Source organism: Doryrhamphus excisus, chromosome 18 (genome assembly GCF_030265055.1).
Source record: "Doryrhamphus excisus isolate RoL2022-K1 chromosome 18, RoL_Dexc_1.0, whole genome shotgun sequence".
In the NCBI taxonomy this organism is placed as follows: domain Eukaryota; kingdom Metazoa; phylum Chordata; class Actinopteri; order Syngnathiformes; family Syngnathidae; genus Doryrhamphus; species Doryrhamphus excisus.
The window spans coordinates 16,010,106-16,031,894 of NC_080483.1; the positions used below are offsets into that span (position 1 = coordinate 16,010,106).

The window sequence follows — 21,789 nt, forward strand, 5'->3', positions numbered from 1 at the left end:
GGATGTTTGATTTGCTTCAATATGCAATAATATTTTAGACTAGTAATAGGCGGTATTCAATTTATTAATTCATATATTTTTGAAAAAAAATTTGAGTGAATCCGTGAAATTTTAACCACGGAATAGCGACAGAGGGCAATATACAGTATTTAACTTTATTTAGGTGTATTTTAACTATAGGCAAACATAAACATGGAGATTATTAACAATTTAATCGCGCGCAATTTGCGCGCTAACCACTCGACCGCCGTGCCGCCCAGTGTAAATATATGTCAAAAACAATAACCTACACAGTAACAATATGTAGAATCGCAGTAACCAAAATGTGGAATTTCAGTAAACACAATGTAGTATAGGGCTGCACGGTGGTCGAGTGGTTAGCGCGCAGACCTCACAGCTAGGAAACCAGGGTTCAATTCCACCCTCGGCCATCTCTTTGTGGAGTTTGCATGTTCTCCGCATGCATGCGTGCGTTTTCTCCGGGTACTCCGGTTTCCTCCCACATTCCAAAAACATGCTAGGTTAATTAGCCGCTCCAAATTGTCCATAGGTATGAATGTGAGTGTGAATGGTTGTTTGTCTATATGTGCCCTGTGATTGGCTGGCGACCAGTCCAGGGTGTACCCCGCCTCTCGCCCGAAGACAGCTGGGATAGGCTCCAGCACTCCCTGCGACGCTCGTGAGGATAAGCGGTAGAAAATGAATGAATGTACATATAATATGCCAGGTGAGATACATTGTGGTTGTCTACTAGTTTTCTACAAAGCTCCTTAGTGCTTCAAACAAATTCACCAACTTAATGAAACATAGTTATCTTGCTAACTGGTTCCAATCGGGAATTGAACGCGTCTCCGGGCTAAGTACAGGGTAGCTGAAATGTACCCAAAAAGGAGGTAGAGGGTGTGGGTGTGTGAATAAGGAGGGTGTGTGAGGACTAGCATGGTGTTCTTTTACCGTTTGTGACTCATTTGATTGCTCATTCTGGCCTGGCACTTCATGCATAATAATTAGTAATAATATAGCATAATAAATGCGCCTGCTATTGAACATTGGGGTAAAGCAGCACATGTCGCTCCCCAATGTCATCATGTCAACACCATCCGTCTCCTGAAGTTGCTGTTATTTTTAACCGCTGCTGAATCACTGTTTATGAGTCACGCCTGTGCAAGTCCTTCTGCTCCAGATATCTACAAACACCGAACCGTTTCTTCCTTCTTTTTTTTTTTGCTCACTTCATTTCACTCCCTTTCTAAATTTCAGACAAAGGGACCTTTTGTGTGTGTTTTTTTTTTGTCTTCACGTGTTCATGCGTGCATATATTTGTATGCTCAAGTGGCTCTAACCTCAAACTCTCTTTGGAGACAGTCCTGACTCCTGGCCTTTATGAGTTTGTCTGTTTACATGCCGGATCCTGCTATAGTCAAGCACTCGTATGGAGGACCAAAACTGCCAAAATAATAAATAAATAAAAGTGAAAATAAAAACAAAAATGAAAAAAAAAATCAAAAAATTAAATACACAAAAATAAATATAAATGGAAATAAAAACAAAAATAAAAAATATATACATAAATAAATAAATAAAAGCAAAAATAAATATAAAAATAAAAAACAAGATTCAAAAATTAAAAATAAATACAAAAATAAATGTAGAAATAAATACAAAAATAAATATATAAATAGAATTACATATCAATAAATAAATAAAAGCACTCTGCTCTCATATGTATTTATTTCATGCAGAAGACAATGTCAGCTTGAAATGCAGAAGGAAAAACTATTCAAATGAGGGGGCGGTCCTAAGTGTGTCTTGGCTTGAACTGTTCGCCTATTGGTTGATCGACATGTCAGTGCGAAAAAGCTCCGTCGGGGAGGAGAGAGATCAGGCTCCGATAAGGCTTCCACCCGGAAAAGCAGGTAATCCGGGGAAGCATTATCCGAAATATCTGCTAGCAAACGGAGATCCCTGGAGATTGCAGCCATATTTACCGCCATTGAGAGTGATGTGGTGACTTCCTCTTGCTGTGGCTGTTTGCAGGCATACCTAGTCGATTTTCGCACTCGCATGTCGATCAACCAATAGGCGAACAGTTCAAGCCAAGACACACTTAGGACCGCCCCCTCATTTGAATAGTTTTTCCTTCTGTATTTCAAGCTGACATTGTCTGCAGCATGAAATAAATACATATGAGAGCAGAGTGCTTTTATTTATTTATTGATATGTAATTCTATTTATATATTTATTTTTGTATTTATTTCTACATTTAGAAATATGCCCCGTTTTTTTAACCAATGAATGTTGTATTTTGTTGTGTCTTTTATTCTGTTTACTTGCTCTATTCAACTTCATTCTTTTGTAAAGTGTCTTTGAGTATCTTGAAAAGCGCTATACAAATAAAATGTATTATTATTATTATTTATTTTTGTATTTATTTTTAATTTTTGAATCTTGTTTTTTATTTTTGTATTTATTTTTGCTTTTACTTATTTATTTATGTATATATTTTTTTATTTTTGTTTTTATTTCCATTTATATTTATTTTTGTGTATTTAATTTTTTGATTTTTTTTCATTTTTTTTTTATTTTTCACTTTTTTTTATTTATTTATTTATTATTTTGGCAGTTTTGGTCCTCCATACACTCGTGCACGCTAACTCGACAATTCAAAGTCCTTCCAGGACAATGCAAACTTCCAAGGCGTGTGCACCATTCCGCTGCTGGATGCAATCCCCTTCATCTGTCACCAACATACATCCTGGCGGGTTCACGGTGTTAAAAGCTCTGTTGTCCGAAATGCTTCATGAAGACAGGTACACGGGGCCGCTTGATGAAGTGAGGGAGAAAAAGCAGAACGGACAAAGCAGCAGCATGTGTTGACTTTTACAATAGTTTCGAGGAGTTTAAATGTAGTTCCTTCCTCGCTATGGAAGCGCATGCACACACTGGCCGCGGAGCTTGCCAAACATCTGGAGCAAAGTTAGAAAACGCTGAATGAAAAGAATCTTAAATAACAGTGGATTGGTTGTGCGACGGCGGACGCGAGCCAGTTTAAACAGTCCTGGTCGGGTTATCTGTCTCGGAGCGGTTATCGAACAGACGCTTTTATTGCCAGTCATGTTTCATCGCCAGCGTTTAAGACCACACTCTCAGTGCGTGTGCTTGGGAGGGCTTCCACTTTGATGGTCTGCGCATCTGTTGTACTCGAACCGGCACTGCCAAGCCTCACCGTGGCTTTAGACGTCATATGCTTTCAGGACATGAAAATAGGAGTTAGAAAGAGCTGCGTAATGCTGCCATAATGTTTCATTGCATTCTTCTTTTTGAGTTATGGGTTTAGTTTGGCGGCAAATGTGTTTGTCTGCCTCCCTTTTTCTATAGCATAGACTAGAAAATAACCAGACCGTGTAGTAAAATTCCCAATGGGAAAATTAAATTAATTAAATCAAAACAGGAAATAGTACATTATTATTTCAATGTCTATTTTCTGATTTTTTTTTATTTTATTGTGTATAATTTTACTATAAGGCGGCACGGTGGTCGAGTGGTTAGCGCGCAGACCTCACAGCTAGGAGACCAGGGTTCAATTCCACCCTCGGCCATCTCTGTGTGGAGTTTGCATGTTCTCCCCGTGTGGGTTTTCTCCGGGTACTCCGGTTTCCTCCCACATTCCAAAAACATGCTAGGTTAATTAGCGACTCCAAATTGTCCATAGGTATGAATGTGAGTGTGAATGGTTGTTTGTCTGTCTGTAATTGTGAAAAATATCATAATTAAATATGAAATAGGCTGCATGGTGGAGAAGTGGTTAGCACACAGGCCTCACAGCTCGGAGACCCGAGTTCAATTCCACCCTCATCCATCTCTGTGTGGAGTTTCACATGTTCTCCCCGTTCTCCCACATTCCAAAAACATGCTAGGTTAATTAGCGACTCCAAATTGTCCATAGGTATGAATGTGAGTGTGAATGGTTGTTTGTCTATATGTGTCCTGTGATTGGCTGGCCACCAGCCTCTCGCCTGAAGACAGCTGGGATACATCCTGGACTGGTGGCCAGCCAATCACAGGGCACATATAGGCAAACAACCATTCACACTCACATTCATACCTATGGACAATTTGGAGTCGCTAATTAACCTAGCATGTTTTTGGAATGTGGGAGGAAACCGGAGTACCCGGAGAAAACCCACGCATGCACATGGTGAACATGTGAAACTCCACACAGATGGATGAGGGTGGAATTGAACTCGGGTCTCCTAGCTGTGAGGCCTGTGTGCTAACCACTTTTCCACCGTGCAGCCTATTTCATATTTAATTATGATATTTTTCACTATTACAAATGAAACTTTAAAAAATCTATAATTGGTAAAGCACGCCTGTCTTATATTCAGCTAGATTTCCATACAAAAGCAGTCTTGTTGAGGTGATCAACAATTTTAGCAACGATAACAAGCTAATCTTAGCTGGAATCAAACATAACTAAGGCACATGTGTGTTACATTGTGGAGTTTATGTACTGAAAGCAAGAAGAGGGCTTGCAGCTAGGAAACTAGCAACAATCCCGTCCATCCATGTTCTACCACTTCTCCTGTTTGACAGGTGGAGACCAGAGGCAGACCAAACGTCTTTCTGCAACCACGCCTGCGAGCGTCGCACACAGCGTGTTTTTGTATTGTTGAAATATGCATGGGCACTTATACTTGTGCTTTTTGGCATTGGCGGTGCCATGGTAGTACTTCCAAGTTACTGACACAGTCTAGCAACCTGACAAGACCCTGGCGTTTGGAAGTGTGTCTGACGAAATGGTACCGTGGAGCACACGGCGTCCACACCAATTCATCTAACCACAACACACATTTCGACTATGTGATGGTTCAGTGCGGCTGAGGACTTGACGTTGCTTCTCGACACAGTTAACGTTCAACTTCCTCTTGGCACGGTGGAGTTAAATTTGGCATTGGTGGATGTGACTATGCATTGTTCTGTTTGACAAAGCGTTGCCAAAGTAAGCTCGGCGTCATGCGGTTCGATCTAACAGTTGATGAATGATGGTTCTTGATGAAGCCGCGTATGAGGGATCATGCATCACACGTGTTCTGCTGAGGCTCCACGCCTTTGTCAACATGAAATGAATCGTTTAATCGTTTGATTAAATGACAAACTTCGGAGCAGTGAGCATTCCAACCGAATCCTACAGTTCGGTGGATGAACATTGGAAGAACGGCCAGGATCTGATCGGTTAGTCCTTTGCCCACCGAATTGCACCCGATCATGAATATCAGAACTTTCAGAAGGTTTGTCCTTTAATCGTTTGTCCTTTAATCGTTTAATCGTTTGATTAAATTACAAACTTAGAGCAGTGAGCATTCCAACCGAATCCTACAGTTCGGTGGATGAACATTGGAATAACGGCCAGCATCTGATCGGTTAGTCCTTTGCCCACGAAAAATTGCACCCGATCATTAATATCAGAACTTTCAGAAGGTTTGTCCTTTAATCATTTGTCCTTTAATCGTTTAATCGTTTGATTAAATGACAAACTTCAGAGCAGTGAGCATTCCAACCGAATTCTACAGTTCGGTGGATGAACATTGGAATAACGGCCAGGATCTGATCGGTTAGTCCTTTGCCCACGAAAAATTGCACCCGATCATGAATATCAGAACTTTCAGAAGGTTTGTCCTTTAATCGTTTGTCGTTTAATCGTTTGATTAATTGTCAAACTTCAGAGCAGTGAGCATTCCAACCGAATCCGAATCCTACAGTTCAGTGGATGAACATTGGAATAACGGCCAGGATCTGATCGGTTAGTCCTTTGCCCACGAAAAATTGCACCCGATCATTAATATCAGAACTTTCAGAAAGTTTGTCCTTTAATCGTTTGTCGTTTAATCGTTTGATTAAATGACAAACTTCAGAGCAGTGAGCATTCCAACCGAATCCTACAGTTCGGTGGATGAACATTGGAATAACGGCCAGGATCTGATCGGTTAGTTCTTTGCCCACCGAATTGCCCCCGATCATTAATATCAGAACTTTCAGAAGGTTTGTCCTTTAATCGTTTGTCGTTTAATCGTTTCATTAAATGACAAACTTCAGAGCAGTGAGCATTCCAACCGAATCCTACAGTTCGGTGGATGAACATTGGAATAACGGCCAGGATCTGATCGGTTAGTCCTTTGCCCACGAAAAATTGCACCTGATCATTAATATCAGAACTTTCAGAAAGTTTGTCCTTTAATCGTTTGTCGTTTAATCGTTTGATTAAATGACAAACTTCAGAGCAGTGAGCATTCCAACCGAATCCTACAGTTCGGTGGATGAACATTGGAATAACGGCCAGGATCTGATCGGTTAGTCCTTTGCCCACGAAAAATTGCACCCGATCATTAATATCAGAACTTTCAGAAAGTTTGTCCTTTAATCGTTTGTCGTTTAATCGTTTGATTAAATGACAAACTTCACAGCAGTGAGCATTCCAACCGAATCCTACAGTTCGGTGGATGAACATTGGAATAACGGCCAGGATCTGATCGGTTAGTCCTTTGCCCACCGAATTGCCCCCGATCATTAATATCAGAACTTTCAGAAGGTTTGTCCTTTAATCGTTTGTCGTTTAATCGTTTGATTAAATGACAAACTTCAGAGCAGTGAGCATTCCAACCGAATCCTACAGTTCGGTGGATGAACATTGGAATAACGGCCAGGATCTGATCGGTTAGTCCTTTGCCCACGAAAAATTCCACCCGATCATTTTTATCAGAACTTTCAGAAGGTTTGTCCTTTAATTGTTTGTCGTTTAATCGTTTAATCGTTTGATTAAATGACAAACTTCAGAGCAGTGAGCATTCCAACCGAATCCTACAGTTCGGTGGATGAACATTGGAATAACGGCCAGGATCTGATCGGTTAGTCCTTTGCCCACGAAAAATTCCACCCGATCATTTTTATCAGAACTTTCAGAAAGTTTGTCCTTTAATCGTTTGATTAAATGCCAAACTTCAGAGCAGTGAGCATTCCAACCGAATCCGAATCCTTCAGTTCGGTGGATGAACATTGGAATAACGGCCAGGATCTGATCGGTTAGTCCTTTGCCCACGAAAAATTGCACCCGATCGTGAATATCAGAACTTTCAGAAGGTTTGTCTTTCCTCTGGAATCTAATGCTTGTTGTGAAAGAGTCTAGACAAGTGGGATAAAGGTTCAACAAATCCAAGGCTTGTCCTTTCCTTTGGGCGTGGCTTTGTGATTGGACTCAGCTTTAGGGAGCCTCCCGATATTTAAGTTGGCACACATACCAGAAGATCATTCTCAGAGTGCCTTGTATTTTGACATAAACATTGAAATCACATACGTATTATAAAAGTAATGGAGAGGTTGTTATCGAGTCTTGATGTGATATGAAGTCAGTATCACTCAACAATAACTTTTTTGTCTCTCCACAGGTCAACCGACAGCCAGATCCACACCCATCCACCCCACCCAACCATGTCGGACGCAACCAAGCAGCCAACTCCGCAACGGAACCAAACACCACGCACACACACACTCCCCCCACTGTCCGCATCCCACGCCTCACACACACGCACTCCAATCCGGCGTGGACAGGAACGGCGGCCCTCATGAGCATCCCAAACTGGGCACCCTCCCACGAGGGGGCTCATCCACCTCCTCGTCGTCGTCAGCAGGACCCAAGCACGGCAAGAAGTTGCAGTCTAACCCTTCCATCACCTCCCAGAGCAGCAAGAGGAGCAAAGGAAGCTCCAAGAGCAGCTCAAAGAGCAACAGTTCCAAGAGCAACAGCTCCCAGATTCCCACAGAAGCACAGGATGGTAAGATGCGGCGGCGTGCTTCAACGTCAACATTCCGAGTGCGACAACTCGACGGCTGTGACAGCTTTCAATTGTTTACGGCTGAATGTTCGACATTTAGGGCATGACTCAACAAACAGCAGAAGTATGGCATGAATCATTTTAATATAGACGCCTAACCTTACACTAACTTGGCAGCATAGTGGAACAGTGGTTAGCGCTGCGGCCTCGCAGCAAAAAGGATCTTAGTTCTCATGCATTTTTGTTTGGAGTTTGCATGTCCTCATTTTTAATACGGACTTTCCAGAAAGTAACATTTTAGATTTAAATCATGAAAACCAAAACTACTGGACATTTTGATTTTAAATAGACTTTTGCAGAAGGTAAACAGCAGAATAAAATCACATTGGAGCCATAAAAACAAATAGAGAAAAAATAAAAAAAATAAAATAAAATAAAAATAATTAACAATAAATAAATACCCAAAAAAAGCATAAAAATCATTTTTTTAAGTGAAAAAATGCATAATGAAACAATGATAGTAATTGTGACAATAAAAAAATTAACAATAAATAAATAGCAAAAAACATAATAAAAAGCATAAAAGCATAAAAATCATTTTTAAAAAAAGCAAAAAAAAAATCTAATGTACCTGGACATTTTGATTCTAAATAGACTTTTGTAGAATGACAGCAGAATAAAATCACACTGGACTCATAAGAAAACAAATAGAGAAAAAAAATAACAATAAATAAATAGCAAAAAACATAATAAAAAGCATAAAAGCATAAAAATATTTTTTTTAAAAAGCAAAAAAATCTAATGAACCTGGACATTTTGATTCTAAATGGACTTTTGCAGAAGGTAAACAGTAGAATAAAATCACACTGGAGTCATAAAAAACAAATAGAGAAAATAAAAAAACAATAAATAAATAGCAAAAAACATAATAAAAAGCATAAAAATCATTTAAAAAAAAAAAAGCAAAAAATCTAATGTATCTGGACATTTTAATTCTAAATGGACTTTTGCGGAATGACAGCAGAATAAAATCACACTGGACTCATAAAAAAACAAATAGAGAAAAAAAAATTAACAATAAATAAATAGCAAAAAACATAATTAAAAGCATAAAAATTCTTTTTTAAAAAAGCAAAAAATGTACCTAAACATTTTGATTCTAAATAGACTTTTGCAGAATAAAATCACACTGGACTCATAAAAAACAAATAGAGAAAAAAAAAATTAACAATAAATAAATAGCAAAAAAAATGCATAATGTAATAGTAATTGTGACAATAAATGGTGAAAAAATATATATATAAAAAAAAACATCATGACAGCAATGTGCCCATTTTGGGATGGGAGGGGGGTCATCTGGAAAAAACCCAATATTAAAATCAAGATCTGGCTTGCATTAAAATTGCAGGGTGTGTAGGCAGGACGGCTGCGTCAGCCATGTAGTTAGCGTGACAACATAATGTGTAATTTACCAATAAATTCAACAAAGAAGATACTATGTGTCACGGGGGAAGTACTGCATAGTAACATTATCCATAAACAAATGGGCTAAACTCCTCTGTTTGTTGTCATTAACAGTACTTTTAATACGGTATTTTATGATCGGTGGTATAGTGGTTGAGTGTATGGGTGGATGCACTAATATGAAATTTCAATTTCTTGGTAAAAGTTCAATTAGAGTAATTTTATGACTGCATTTGATCTCCAGACTGCTGCGTTCACTGCATCCTGGCCTGCCTCTTTTGTGAATTTCTGACGCTGTGCAACATCGTGCTGGACTGCGCCACCTGCGGCTCGTGCGCCGGCGACGACTCGTGTTTCTGCTGCTGCTGCGCGTCCGAGGAATGCGGTGACTGTGATCTACCGTGCGACATGGACTGCGGCATCATCGACGCCTGCTGTGAGTCCGCCGACTGTCTGGAGATCTGCATGGAGTGTTGCAGCCTTTGCTTCTCGTCCTGAGGTTTCACGGCCGGCGCGCACTTGTCTTGATTCCCATCTCCAGCGAGCCCGGGAGCGACTTGAATCGATCTCTTGTCAAAAGCTGCAAAGTGCTTACGTTCGGTCTTTGTTGTCGTAGCTTGGCTTGGACTCCGTGGCCGTGACCGCAGTACGTCTCTCACAAAAGATGCGACCGAACACGAGAGCAGTCAATGGTGAATTCCTCGCTGGTTTATGGATCAAACCATAGAACATAGGCCACCACGACACGTTTCAGCCAGTCTTTCACGAGCGCGTGCAGACCGGATTGTTCCAACGGAGCCCCTTTGCGTCGTCTTAAGTGACGAGAGTTCTCCGAGCATGAAAAACGACCTCCAAAGGCAAATGAGAAAATGGATCCATTTAACCGGATTTTAGTGTTTCTGTTGATAAGAGCGACGGCATAATGGAAAAAAAAATTGAAGCCGTGCTCTCAGTAGAACTGTCCCGGTCTGTCCTTGGCAAGGTTAAAGTCTTCCAGTTTTGATTGCATGCCGTGGCCTTTGTGACACGCACGGCCCGAGAGGCTGATGTTGGATCCACTGATGTCTTTGTATGCGGAGAAATGTACAAAACACAGAATAATGGCGGCTTGTGGCAATATTATAGACACATTTCCTTTGTTCGTAAAGCGTCTCATTTCGCGGACTTAATCAGTAAAGAATCATGAGAGAGTCGTTCATCAGGCTGCAGATGAAGCGGAATCAAATCAGCGCTGAACGATGGACATCAGCGTTTTGATGGCGTTTAGTGTTCTCTGTGAAAGGAGAGTCGGCCATCAAATATCACTCCTCGTTTATAGTTCACGTTTTGTTTACTTTTTACATTTCTTTGAGGAACTTCAGCTCTTCCATGGTCAAAACTGGTAGAAGAAGCAGAATGAAAGGGCAGCGATGGTTTTTAATATATTTCATTTTTCTTTGTCACTCCCGTCATATGAACAAATGGCCTCGGCGGCTTAGCTCACTGCCTCCATTTCCGAGTAGATTCCAAATCTCTATTAATCCTTTTTTTTTTTTCGAGGGGGGGCTAGATTGTAGTTAAGATATTTGCATTTCTTCTCGAATGTGAAAATCGCAATTTCTGTGTTATCAGGTTTGGCCAAGCTCACTGTAGAGCAGGTGCTGCTCAACGTCTAATTTAATCCCCGCCAGTGAAAGTCTCACGACATTATGCTAAGTTACATTCACATACCTGTAGTATGAATGGTACGCTCCTGATAACGGGCCCTCAACTCTCGTTTCCGCCAACCCAATACCTCTTGACTATGTGCTTTTTTAAATGACTTGATACAATCTCGTCCTTTTACTATTCAGTACTTGTGCAATTCTTTTTTTTTTTTTTTTTTTAATAAGTTTACTATGACTGGATCTTAGTTTCATACTTATAAACATGCTTGTATATAGAAGGGTTTGTGTCAAGTAAGGTGGATTAAAACCCTATTTCAAGGGCTCACCTTGTGGAATAGAGTGGAACCTTGGTTAGCGTATGCCCCGGTTAACATATTTTTTCAATTAACATCAAATGTGTATACCAGAATTTTCCCAAATTAATGTATTTTTATCACCAAAACAGCTTTTTTGGCTTGCTAATACCTAAAAACAAGATTCCTTAGTTCTTAGAAATATTATCATAAAATATGTTTTTATAACTTTACAATTACAAAAATTTAATTACATTATTTCTTATGGAGACCAGGGTTCAATTCCACCCTCGGCCATCTCTCTGTGTGGAGTTTGCATGTTCTCCCCGTGCATGTGTGGGTTTTCTCCGGGTACTCCGGTTTCCTCCCACATTCCAAAAACATGCTAGGTTAATTAGCCACTCCAAATTGTCCATAGGTATGAATGTGAGTGTGAATGGTTGTTTGTCTATATGTGCCCTGTGATTGGCTGGCCACCAGTCCAGGGTGTACCCCGCCTCTCGCCCGAAGACAGCTGGGATAGGCTCCAGCACCCCCCGCGACCCTCGTGAGAAAAAAGCGGTAGAAAATGAATGAATGAATGACTGGATCTTAGTTTCATACTCATAAACATGCTTGTATATAGAAGGGTTAGTGTTAAGTAAGGTGGATTAAAACCCTATTTCAAGGGCTCACCTTGTGGAATAGAGTGGAACCTTGGTTAGCGTATGCCTCAGTTAACATATTTTTTCAATTAACATCAAAGAATTTTCCCAAATTAATGTATTTTTATCACCAAAATAGCTTTTTGTCTTGCTAACACCTAAAACAGGGGTGGGCAAACTTTTTGACTCGCGGGCCGCATTGATATAACAAAATTTCCGGGGGGGGGCAGACTATATATTTTACACGTAACAGTCCACCTGGTATTATTGTATCTGTAAAATTGTCATGCAATCTGCTATTATTATTTATTATTTTATATTTATATTTAAATATTTTAAAAATAATAAAATATTATAATAATTAAAATAAAATTAAAATAATAATTATTATATTATTATTATGTAAAATATGCAAATATAACAATATTATTATATATAATTAATTTAATAATTAGCATTAATATAATAAATATAATAATCATAATAGTTATAATAATAATATAATAATTATTATTTTAATTTTTATTATTATTATTATGTCAAACAACGAAATTGATACAACCATCAAAAGGTTGGCTCAGGCCATGATGCCAGGTTGTATGTTGACTTTAAATTAAATACTTTGGAAAGATTGGGTGGGCCGTATTCAAACACTTGGCGGGCCGGATGTGGCCCCCGGGCCGTAGTTTGCCCACCCCTGACCTAAAAACAAGATGCCTCAGTTCTCAGAAATATTACCATAAAATATGTTTTTATAACTGTACAATTTCAAAAATTTAATTACATTATTTCTTATGGGGGAAATGGTTTTGGTTAACATCACTTTCATTAATGACTAATAATGCTAATCCAGGTTCCACTTTATACGCAAAAGAGGGAATAAAAAGTCCGAGAAGAGCAATGCTCATAATGCAAGTTTCTGGAAAGAAGAAGTGGAACTGGAGAAGTTCTTATGACCAAGTGTTTCCTGACATGTTTCAAACGGTAATCCTGGAAAGCTCTGGAAAACAATGCAATATTTCACCGTGCTGAGAGATTTATGATGCGACAACTGGAATACTACAGGACATAAAAATGCATTACGGTGACATTTATTTTTTGGGGGGGGGGTAAGATGCAAAATATTCCAAAGCCGAGAGTCAATAGCACTTTAACTGGGAGCTGCTTCTCTTGTCACCAGACCAACCAAAGATGAATCATGAAACAAAAATAAAGATATTTTCTTATGCAAGTGCATAAGAAAATATACAATATCAATACAATGGCCGCCTTCCAGCTGCTTATACCACAAGGATAGTTAGCTTCACGGCTAAAAAGCTAACGCTTCTACAAGGTCGTTTGTATATACCGTATGTGCCCTGTCCAAAGTCAGCTGGGATAGGCTCCAGCTCACTCGTGACCCTAATGAAGACAAGCCGTATAGAAAATAGCGGCATGGTTGACTGCACAAACCTAAATTGTAGTCGACTTTTAATTAAAACAGTGTCATTATTGTACCCTGATGTACATTTACACTCGGTCACATTTTTTTTGTGCTACGCGACATGAATTATGTAAAATATGTGTAATCTGTTAAAAGGATCATCAAGGACTGGAGCACATTCCAGTTTTGTGTAATGACATGGCGCATGTTTAATGGACATCAAATTGTCATTTACAGCAGCAATTTTGGTTCCAGTGCCAGCCGAGAGGGAGCGTCGGGGCTTTTGGCCCAACGGTCAGTGCTCTAGTGTCCCATTACGAACGCAGGTTACACCAGGGGTCTCGAATTTACTTGTGAGGAACGTACTGTATGCTAACGTTTGACAACGCCATCAATGCGAACGTGAAGCTATTGGAAGGTCAAATTTGATCTGGGTGCCAAGTACATCGTGATTGGTTTATTGTTTATTAGTCCTAAGACTATTATTCCTGGGGGTCCAAAAATGTACATTTCAAACTTAACAATAAACATAATACAATAAAAACAGACATTACAATTAAATATAACTAAATCTAAACAAAAATGATCTGAGATGTAATGGAATACGCCCTGTTATTGGCTGCCGACCATTCCAGGGTGTACCCCGCCTCTCGCCCGAAGACAGCTGGGATAGGCTCCAGCTCCCCCGTAACCCTCGTGAGAAAAAGCGGTAGAAAATGAATGAATGACTTCAAACATAATACAATAAAAACAGTCATTACAATTAAATAAAACTAAATCTAAACAAAAATGATCTGAAATGTAATGGAATACGCCCTGTGATTGGCTGGTGACTAGTCCAGGGTGTACCCCGCCTTTTGCCCGAAAACAGCTGGGATAGGCTCCAGCTTCCCCCGCGACCCTTGTGAGGAAAAGCGGTAGAAAATGAATGAATGAATGTAATAGAATACAAACCTTAAAATTATTGAAGCCAACCAGAACCAGAACAATAAAAATTATTTCAATTTAATTTTTGCATTTTTTTTTTCAATTTAATTCCAATGCTAAATTCTGCTTCTCTTAATTTATTTTTGAATCTTGCTTTGTTATTTATCATAGTTAAATATAGTGGTAGCTTATTCCAATATGTTACATTGTAGTCCTCTTTAATGCATTAATTCTTGGCAGAGTAAAGTGAACACCTGAAGCATACCTGGTTCATAGTTCATAGTTCATAGTTCGTAGTTGGTTGGTCTGGAACTAGAGAGCACATCTAGAGGTGGATAATACCTTAAAAATGCCATATCATGGGTGTTATTACTGGAAATACAGATTTTATGCACCATAACATTTATTTTCTGGTATACTGACATGATGCTCATACTGGAAGATGTTCTGTTCTGATCTGTTCTGTTATTTTATTTTATTTTATTTCCGGTCCCACTTCATTAACCTTGACCACAAACATTTGTAATATTGCGGATCTGTAATCGTTATTTTGAGATAGATTTATTAAAAGTTTCCTGCTCGTAGTTTTAAGTCTATCTTAGTCCACATGAACTGTTTACTTGATTGTCTCAATTATGTCAATTTGTTTACAATATCCCAACTCCGTGTTCATTTCAGTTGCTGTCTTGGAAGTCACATTCAAACTTGTTTTTTTGTTTGTTTCATACTGAATAAACAATGTGAACTCCACACAACATGGATCGTTTTTCTTTCATAACACCAAAATAATGCCTTGCACCGTTTCCAGGATCAATTTGTCAAAGTGATATCCTGGATGGAAAGCGACCCTTTGGGACGACATCCCTGTCTTGGACCATGTGCTGTAGTTCTTTGTTTTGAAATGGACTAAGTATTCCAGAGCGGACTTTTGGGTCACATTGTGGCTTCAATTGTTGTGAAATGCGGTTCAAATGTAGTTTTCGATTAGAAACAGATTGCTGATCATCTCCACGACTAGTCCAGCTTCACGTTCCCACATTCCAAAAATATGCAAACAAGGTTAAGTGGGGACTCTAAATTATCCATAGGTGTGATGGTGACTGACGATTGTTTGTCTTACGTACATGTGCCCTGTGATTGGCTGACCACCAGTGGAATCGTCGAGAACGTACGTACCCGCCACGCTAGTGAGGACAAGCGGTACTGAAAATGGAGGAATGGATCCTTTTACTGCGTCACTCCGACCCGACCTTGGATAAGAAGTAGAAGATGATGGATGCATGAGTCGCCCAATCGACAACATTTGCAATATCGAAGTTCGGATTGTTGAGTTTTTTTGTTGTTGTTTTTTGCTTTACTGGTTATGTTATGGCTGCACGGTGTTCGAGTGGTTAGCATGCAGACATCACAGTTAAGAGACCTGAGTTCAATGTGGCGTTTGCATGTTCTCCCCGTGCATGCGTGGATTTTCTTCGGTTTCCTCCCACATTCCAAAAACATGCTAGGTTAATTAGCGGCTCCAAATTGTCCATAGGTATGAATGTGAGTGTGAATGGTTGTTTGTCTATATGTGCCCTGTGATTGGCTGGCCTCCAGTCCAGTGTGTACCCCGCCTCTCGCCCGGAGACAGCTGTGATAGGCTCCAGCACCCCCTCGACCCTCGTGAGGATAAGCAGTTGAAAATGAATGAATGAATGGTTATGTTATGGCTGCACGGCGGTTGAGTGGTTAGCGCGCAGACGTCACAGCTAGGAGACCCGAGTTCAATCCCACCCTCTGCCATCTTTGTGTGGAGTTTGCATGTTCTTCCCGTGCATGTGTGGCTTTTCTCCGGTTTCCTCCCACATTCCAAAAAAAAACATGCTAGGTTAATTAGCGACTCCAAATTGTCCATAGGTATGAATGTGAGTGTGAATGGTTGTTTGTCTATATGTGCCCTGTGATTGGCTGGCCACCAGTCCAGTGTGTGGTGAACCCTGCCTCTCGCCCGAAGACAGCTGGGATAGGCTCCAGCACCCCTCTCAACCCAGGTGAGGATAAGCGGTTGAAAATGAATGAATGAATGGTTATGTTGCGGCTGCATGGCGGTTGAGTGGTTAGCGCGCAGACCTCACAGCTAGCAGACCTGACTTCAATCCCACCCTCGGCCATCTTTGTGTGGAGTTTGCATGTTCTTCCCGTGCATGCGTGGGTTTTCTTCGGTTTCCTCCCACATTCCAAAAAAAAAACATGCTAGGTTAATTAGCAACTCCAAATTGTCCATAGGTATGAATGTGAGTGTGAATGGTTGTTTGTCTATATGTGCCCTGTGATTGGCTGGCCACCAGTCCATTGTGCGGTGTACCCCGCCTCTCGCCCGGAGACAACTCGGATAGGCTCCAGCACCCCCCTCGACCCTCGTGAGTTTAAGCAGTTGAAAATGAATGAATGAATGATTATGTTGCGGCTGCACGGCGGTCGAGTGGTTAGCATGCAGACATCACAGTTAAGAGACCTGAGTTCAATCCCACCCTCGGCCATTTTTGTGTGGAGTTTGCATGTTCTTCCCGTGCATGTGTGGGTTTTCTCCGGTTTCTTCCCACATTCCAAAAAAAACATGCTAGGTTAATTAGCGACTCCAAATTGTCCATAGGTATGAATGTGAGTGTGAATGGTTGTTTGTCTATATGTGCCCTGTGATTGGCTGGCCACCAGTCCATTGTGCGGTGTACCCCGCCTCTCACCCGGAGACAACTCGGATAGGCTCCAGCACCCCCCTCGACCCTCGTGAGTTTAAGCAGTTGAAAATGAATGAATGAATGATTATGTTGCGGCTGCACGGTGGTCGAGTGGTTAGCATGCAGACATCACAGTTAAGAGACCTGAGTTCAATCCCACCCTCGGCCATTTTTGTGTGGAGTTTGCATGTTCTTCCCGTGCATGTGTGGGTTTTCTCCGGTATCCTACCACATTCCAAAAACATGCTAGGTTAATTAGCGACTCCAAATTGTCCATAGGTATGAATGTGAGTGTGAATGGTTGTTTGTCTATATGTGCCCTGTGATTGGCTGGCCACCAGTCCAGTGTGCGGTGTACCCCGGCTCTCGCCTGAAGACAGCTGGGATAGGCTCCAGCACCCCCTCGACTCTGGTGAGGATAAGCGGTAGATGGTTATGTTATTTTTATACTTGTGTATACGTATATAAAACAATATATATGTATAATGATGGAAGTCTTGGGACAGGTTAAACCTACTTCCATTATTTCCAAAAAGACTAAATACATGAAATAAAGATGTACTGTATGCTATTTCATCTGGAAAAAAGGCGTTCATTGCTCACACTTTAACATGTTGACGGAAAAGCAGTCACTCTGAGATAGCAGTAGAAGTAGATCAAGGCCATTTTCTGTTATTTAAACAGGAATGTTTCTCATCCTTTCCCTGTGCTTTTTTTTTTTTTACCATTAATATGTTGTCAAAAATGTCCTCTCTTAGTATCTGGAGCTTTTCCCGTAACCCCAGCAGATTAGTTGTCTGCAGCTGAGAGAGAGAGAGAGAAAAAAAAATGGCAGAAATACGAGAAACGGCACAACAACCGGGCTCAAGCAGAACAGAATCCTTTAATGTGTTGTTTTTTAACAGCTTGCCAAAGTAGTTGAGCAGGAATGTGTGCTTCCAGGCCAGGATGTTCATGTGTGGAGACAAAGTCAGGGGACGTTGATTTTTACTGATTTTTTTTTTTTTGCCTTAATCCTTCCTTCATTTTATTCTGGTTGGCTGCATCTTGACGCGAGCCAGCACTAGTGTCTGCTAAAAACAATGTACACAGTGTGTGTGTGTGTGTGTGTGTGTGTGTGTGTGTGTGTGTGTGTGTGTGTGTGTGTGTGTGTGTGTGTGTGGAGTTAGGAGCACTTTTCCCTATGAGAATGAGGTGTCGGGTCATCATCCCTTGAGGAAGGAAAGAGACGATGCTACTGTTGGTGAACATTGTGGGCTGCACGGTGGTCAAGTGTTTCGCATGGTGACCTCACAGCCAGGGTTCAATTCCATCCTCGGCCATCTCTGTGTGGAGTTTGCATGTTCTCCCCGTGCATGCGTGGGTTTTCTCCGGGTACTCCGGTTTCCTCCCACATTCCAAAAAAAAAAAAACATGCTACGTTAATTAGCGACTCCAAATTGTCCATAGGTATGAATATGAGTGTGAATGGTTGTTTGGTTGTACCCTGCCTCTCCTCTGAAGTCAGCTGGGATAGGCTCCAGCATACCCCTGTGACCCGAATAATTATAAGCGCCATAGAAAATGGATGGATGGATGGACAAGGGATGCTGGGTGAATTGAAAGTGAAATGTTTTTTACCAAGCTGCACGGTGACCGAGTGGTTAGCGCGCAGGCCTCACAGCTAGGAGACACCAGTCCGATTCCACCATCGGGCATCTCTGTGTGGAGTTTGCATGTTCTCCCCGTGCATGCGTGGGTTTTCTCCGGGTACTCCGGTTTCCTCCCACATTCCAAAAAAAAAAAACATGCTAGGTTAATTAGCGACTCCAAATTGTCCATAGGTATGAATGTGAGTGTGAATGGTTGTTTGGTTGTACCCTGCCTCTCCTCTGAAGTCAGCTGGGATAGACTCCAGCATACCCCTGTGACCCGAATGATTATAAGCGGCATAGAAAATGGATGGATGGATGGATGGACAAGGGATGCTGGGTGAATTGAAACTGAAATGTTTTTTACCAAGCTGCACGGTGACCGAGTGGTTAGCGCGCAGGCCTCACAGCTAGGAGACACCAGTCCGATTCCACCATCGGGTATCTCTGTGTGGAGTTTGCATGTTCTCCCCGTGCATGCGTTGGTTTTCTCCGGGTACTCCGGTTTCCTCCCACATTCCAAAAAAAAAACATGCTAGGTTAATTAGCGACTCCAAATTGTCCATAGGTATGAATGTGAGTGTGAATGGTTGTTTGGTTGTACCCCGCCTCTCCTCTGAAGTCAACTGGGATAGACTCCAGCATACTCCTGTGACCCGAATGATTATAAACGGCATAGAAAATGGATGGATGGATGGATGTGAAATGTTTTTTAGCAAGCTGCACAGCAACCGAGTGGTTAGCGCGCAGGCTTCACAGCTAGGAGACCCGAGTCCGATTCCACCCTCGGACATCTCAGTGTAGAGTTTGCATGTTCTTCCCGTGCATGTGTGGGTTTTCTCCGGTTTCCTCCCACATTCCAAAAACATGCTAGGCTAATTAGCGACTCCAAATTGTCCATAGGTATGAATGTGAGTGTGAATGGTTGTTTGTCTATATGTGTCCTGTGATTGGCTGGCCACCGGTCCAGGTTGTGTACCCCGCCTCTCCTCTGAAGTCAGCTGGGATAGGCTCCAGCATACCCCTGTGACTCGAATGATTATAAGCACCATAGAAAAGGCGAGTTCCATAGGAAATGACCAAGTGGTTAGCGCGCAGGCCTCACAGCTAAGAGACCCCAGTCCGATTCCACCCTCGGGCATCTCTGTGTGGAGTTTGCATGTTCTCCCCGTGAATGCGTGGGTTTTCTCCAATTACTCCGGTTTCCGCTCACATTCCAAAAAACAAAACATGCTAGGTTAATTAGCGACTCCAAATTGTCCATAGGTATGAATGTGAGTGTGAATGGTTGTTTGTCTATATGTGTCCTGTGATTGGCTGGCCACCAGTCCAGGGTGTGTACCCCGCCTCTCCTCTGAAGTCAGCTGGGATAGGCTCCAGCACCCCCCATAACTAGTGAGGATAAGCAGTCGAAAATGAATGAATGTTTTACTTCATTCTCTATTTGCATCCCAACTTTATTGAGGGGACATTTCTGTTTTAGGGGAACATTTGGCTGCTCCACAAGAAAACACCGGGATGATCTTGTGTTTGTGTGTGTAGAGAGAGAAAAGTGCGTATATAAGGCGGATGACTCAGATACCGAAACCTCGAGCCAATTCAAGCTCCACAATTGGAAACGAGACACAGAGGACATCTTTGGACATCTGCAAGTGTTTTGCAGGAAGCTACGCTGCAGTCAGCCCTCATTTCCTTTTCCATGTACACACACACACACACACACACACACACAAACTCAACAAATCAAAAATGATACACATCCCTTGCAGAAATTTCACATGCGCAAGGCGGGCACAGGGGACAAGTGGCTATTGAATATTAAGCATGAAATGACAAAGGCTGCATTCTAATGAAGGTGATGAGGTCAGACGCTGGGATGGAAATCATAAATTAATACTCCTCTCATGACAAGCCACTCGCCCTTGGCTCACACCAACTACAGCTCTCTCCTCCTCTTCCTCCTCCAGTAGAGTAAAAAAAAAAAAAGACGAGAGTTAGAGGAAGGAATAGTTGATTCATTATTAATATGGGGTCACAGCAATGCCGCAACACACACACACGGCAGAAGTGTGAATACGCCTGATCGTGTTCACGTGTGACACTTGTAGGAGACGACAACAAGGTAACCTCCGCGTGTAGCTGCAGCTTTGTTGTTAGCGTTTGAAGGACAATGTCAACTTTGGATAATTCATTCATAATTTCCCGGAGACAATTAGGATGCGTGCATTTTTATGGCAACTGATGTATGACAGTGCAGCGAACAATGTTACATTCAATGTCACAAAATAGCGCCAAGAATTAAGAACTAGTGATGGCGTGTCTCAGCGGAAGGATATGCACCAGAAAGCAGTGTGTGACGCGTGCTGGGCGGAGGAATACAGTGTGTTGCCTGCGCAACTACACTCCAAAAAAATGGCATTTTCTTACGTTTTTACGGGTCCTCAGCTTCCGAGTTGATTATATTTTAAATTTTATATATTTATTATTTATTTATTTTTTAACCTCCTTGGGGTGCGGAGGTTATATATATTTTCTGTCCCCCGACATGTAAAAACGCATGTATCCAGGTGGACTGACATTGTGCTGCCCTCCCTTGTAGTACTGTTGCTTTAAGAGCAAGCAACTCTGGAGGGAGGGGGAAATCTTGCGAGAGTACGTAGTGGGGCTCCCGCGAGATCAGGAAGTAATGCCGGCAAGGTGGCTAGCATCACAACTTGGGACTGTCTTGTGGAAAATCGCTGTCAACACTAATGTAAGTTGAAAATGACTCATAAAATTAATATAATACATTGAAATTTAAAGAATTAGGCCATATATATATCGGTGGATGATATTGTACGTTGATGATGTTTACACAGAAAAGGTTGTGTGCTAACCGCAATATTGGCCAATATTGGAGGGACGTGCTGAGCAGCAGTGCAGGTGAGTATCGCTAAAGTTGGCTTTTTTTTGTAATTGTGTGTGTTATGTGACTCAGCAATTAACAAATATGTTGTTTAATGCTGTTTAGAGGGGAGAGTGTTACTTGCCAAGTGTGCACCAGCTCCTGTTCAACACACTGGAAGAAGTAAGTTAATCTGCCTGTAATGTACAATATTACACTGATTTGAAGATGTAGCTGTTCAATTGCGACTGTGTAACATCGGAAAGTATGTGCCGAGGGAAAGTTTTATTAGATTTTTTTGTATTTACTTTTTCTTTCAAGCCACTACAGT

At 41.3% G+C, this 21,789-nt stretch overlaps 2 protein-coding genes across 11 annotated transcripts in view; both read left to right on the forward strand.

Annotated features, from left to right (window-relative positions):
- Positions 1 to 15,941, forward strand: part of mdfi (MyoD family inhibitor) — a 44,910-nt gene extending 28,969 nt beyond the window's left edge. For 2 of the 4 annotated variants that reach the window (XM_058055081.1, XM_058055080.1), the window contains 2 exons: positions 7,443 to 7,829; positions 9,538 to 15,940. In XM_058055081.1, the coding sequence (XP_057911064.1) occupies positions 7,443 to 7,829; positions 9,538 to 9,791 (641 nt within the window). In that variant the 3' untranslated portion in view covers positions 9,792 to 15,940. Of the gene's footprint in view, positions 1 to 7,442; positions 9,497 to 9,537 lie in introns of those variants that run through there. The other 2 variants (XM_058055082.1, XM_058055083.1) reach the window with 2 other exon arrangements.
- A 4,937-nt stretch (positions 15,942 to 20,878) lies between these two features.
- LOC131105876 (uncharacterized) overlaps positions 20,879 to 21,789 on the forward strand; it is a 37,699-nt gene continuing 36,788 nt past the window's right edge. For 6 of the 7 annotated variants that reach the window (XR_009120010.1, XR_009120011.1, XM_058054314.1 and 3 more), the window contains exons 1-3: positions 20,879 to 21,326; positions 21,433 to 21,496; positions 21,585 to 21,641. The gene's annotated coding sequence lies outside the window, so the exon portion shown is untranslated. The remainder of the gene's footprint in view (positions 21,327 to 21,432; positions 21,497 to 21,584; positions 21,642 to 21,789) is intronic. The other variant, XR_009120009.1, reaches the window with a different exon arrangement.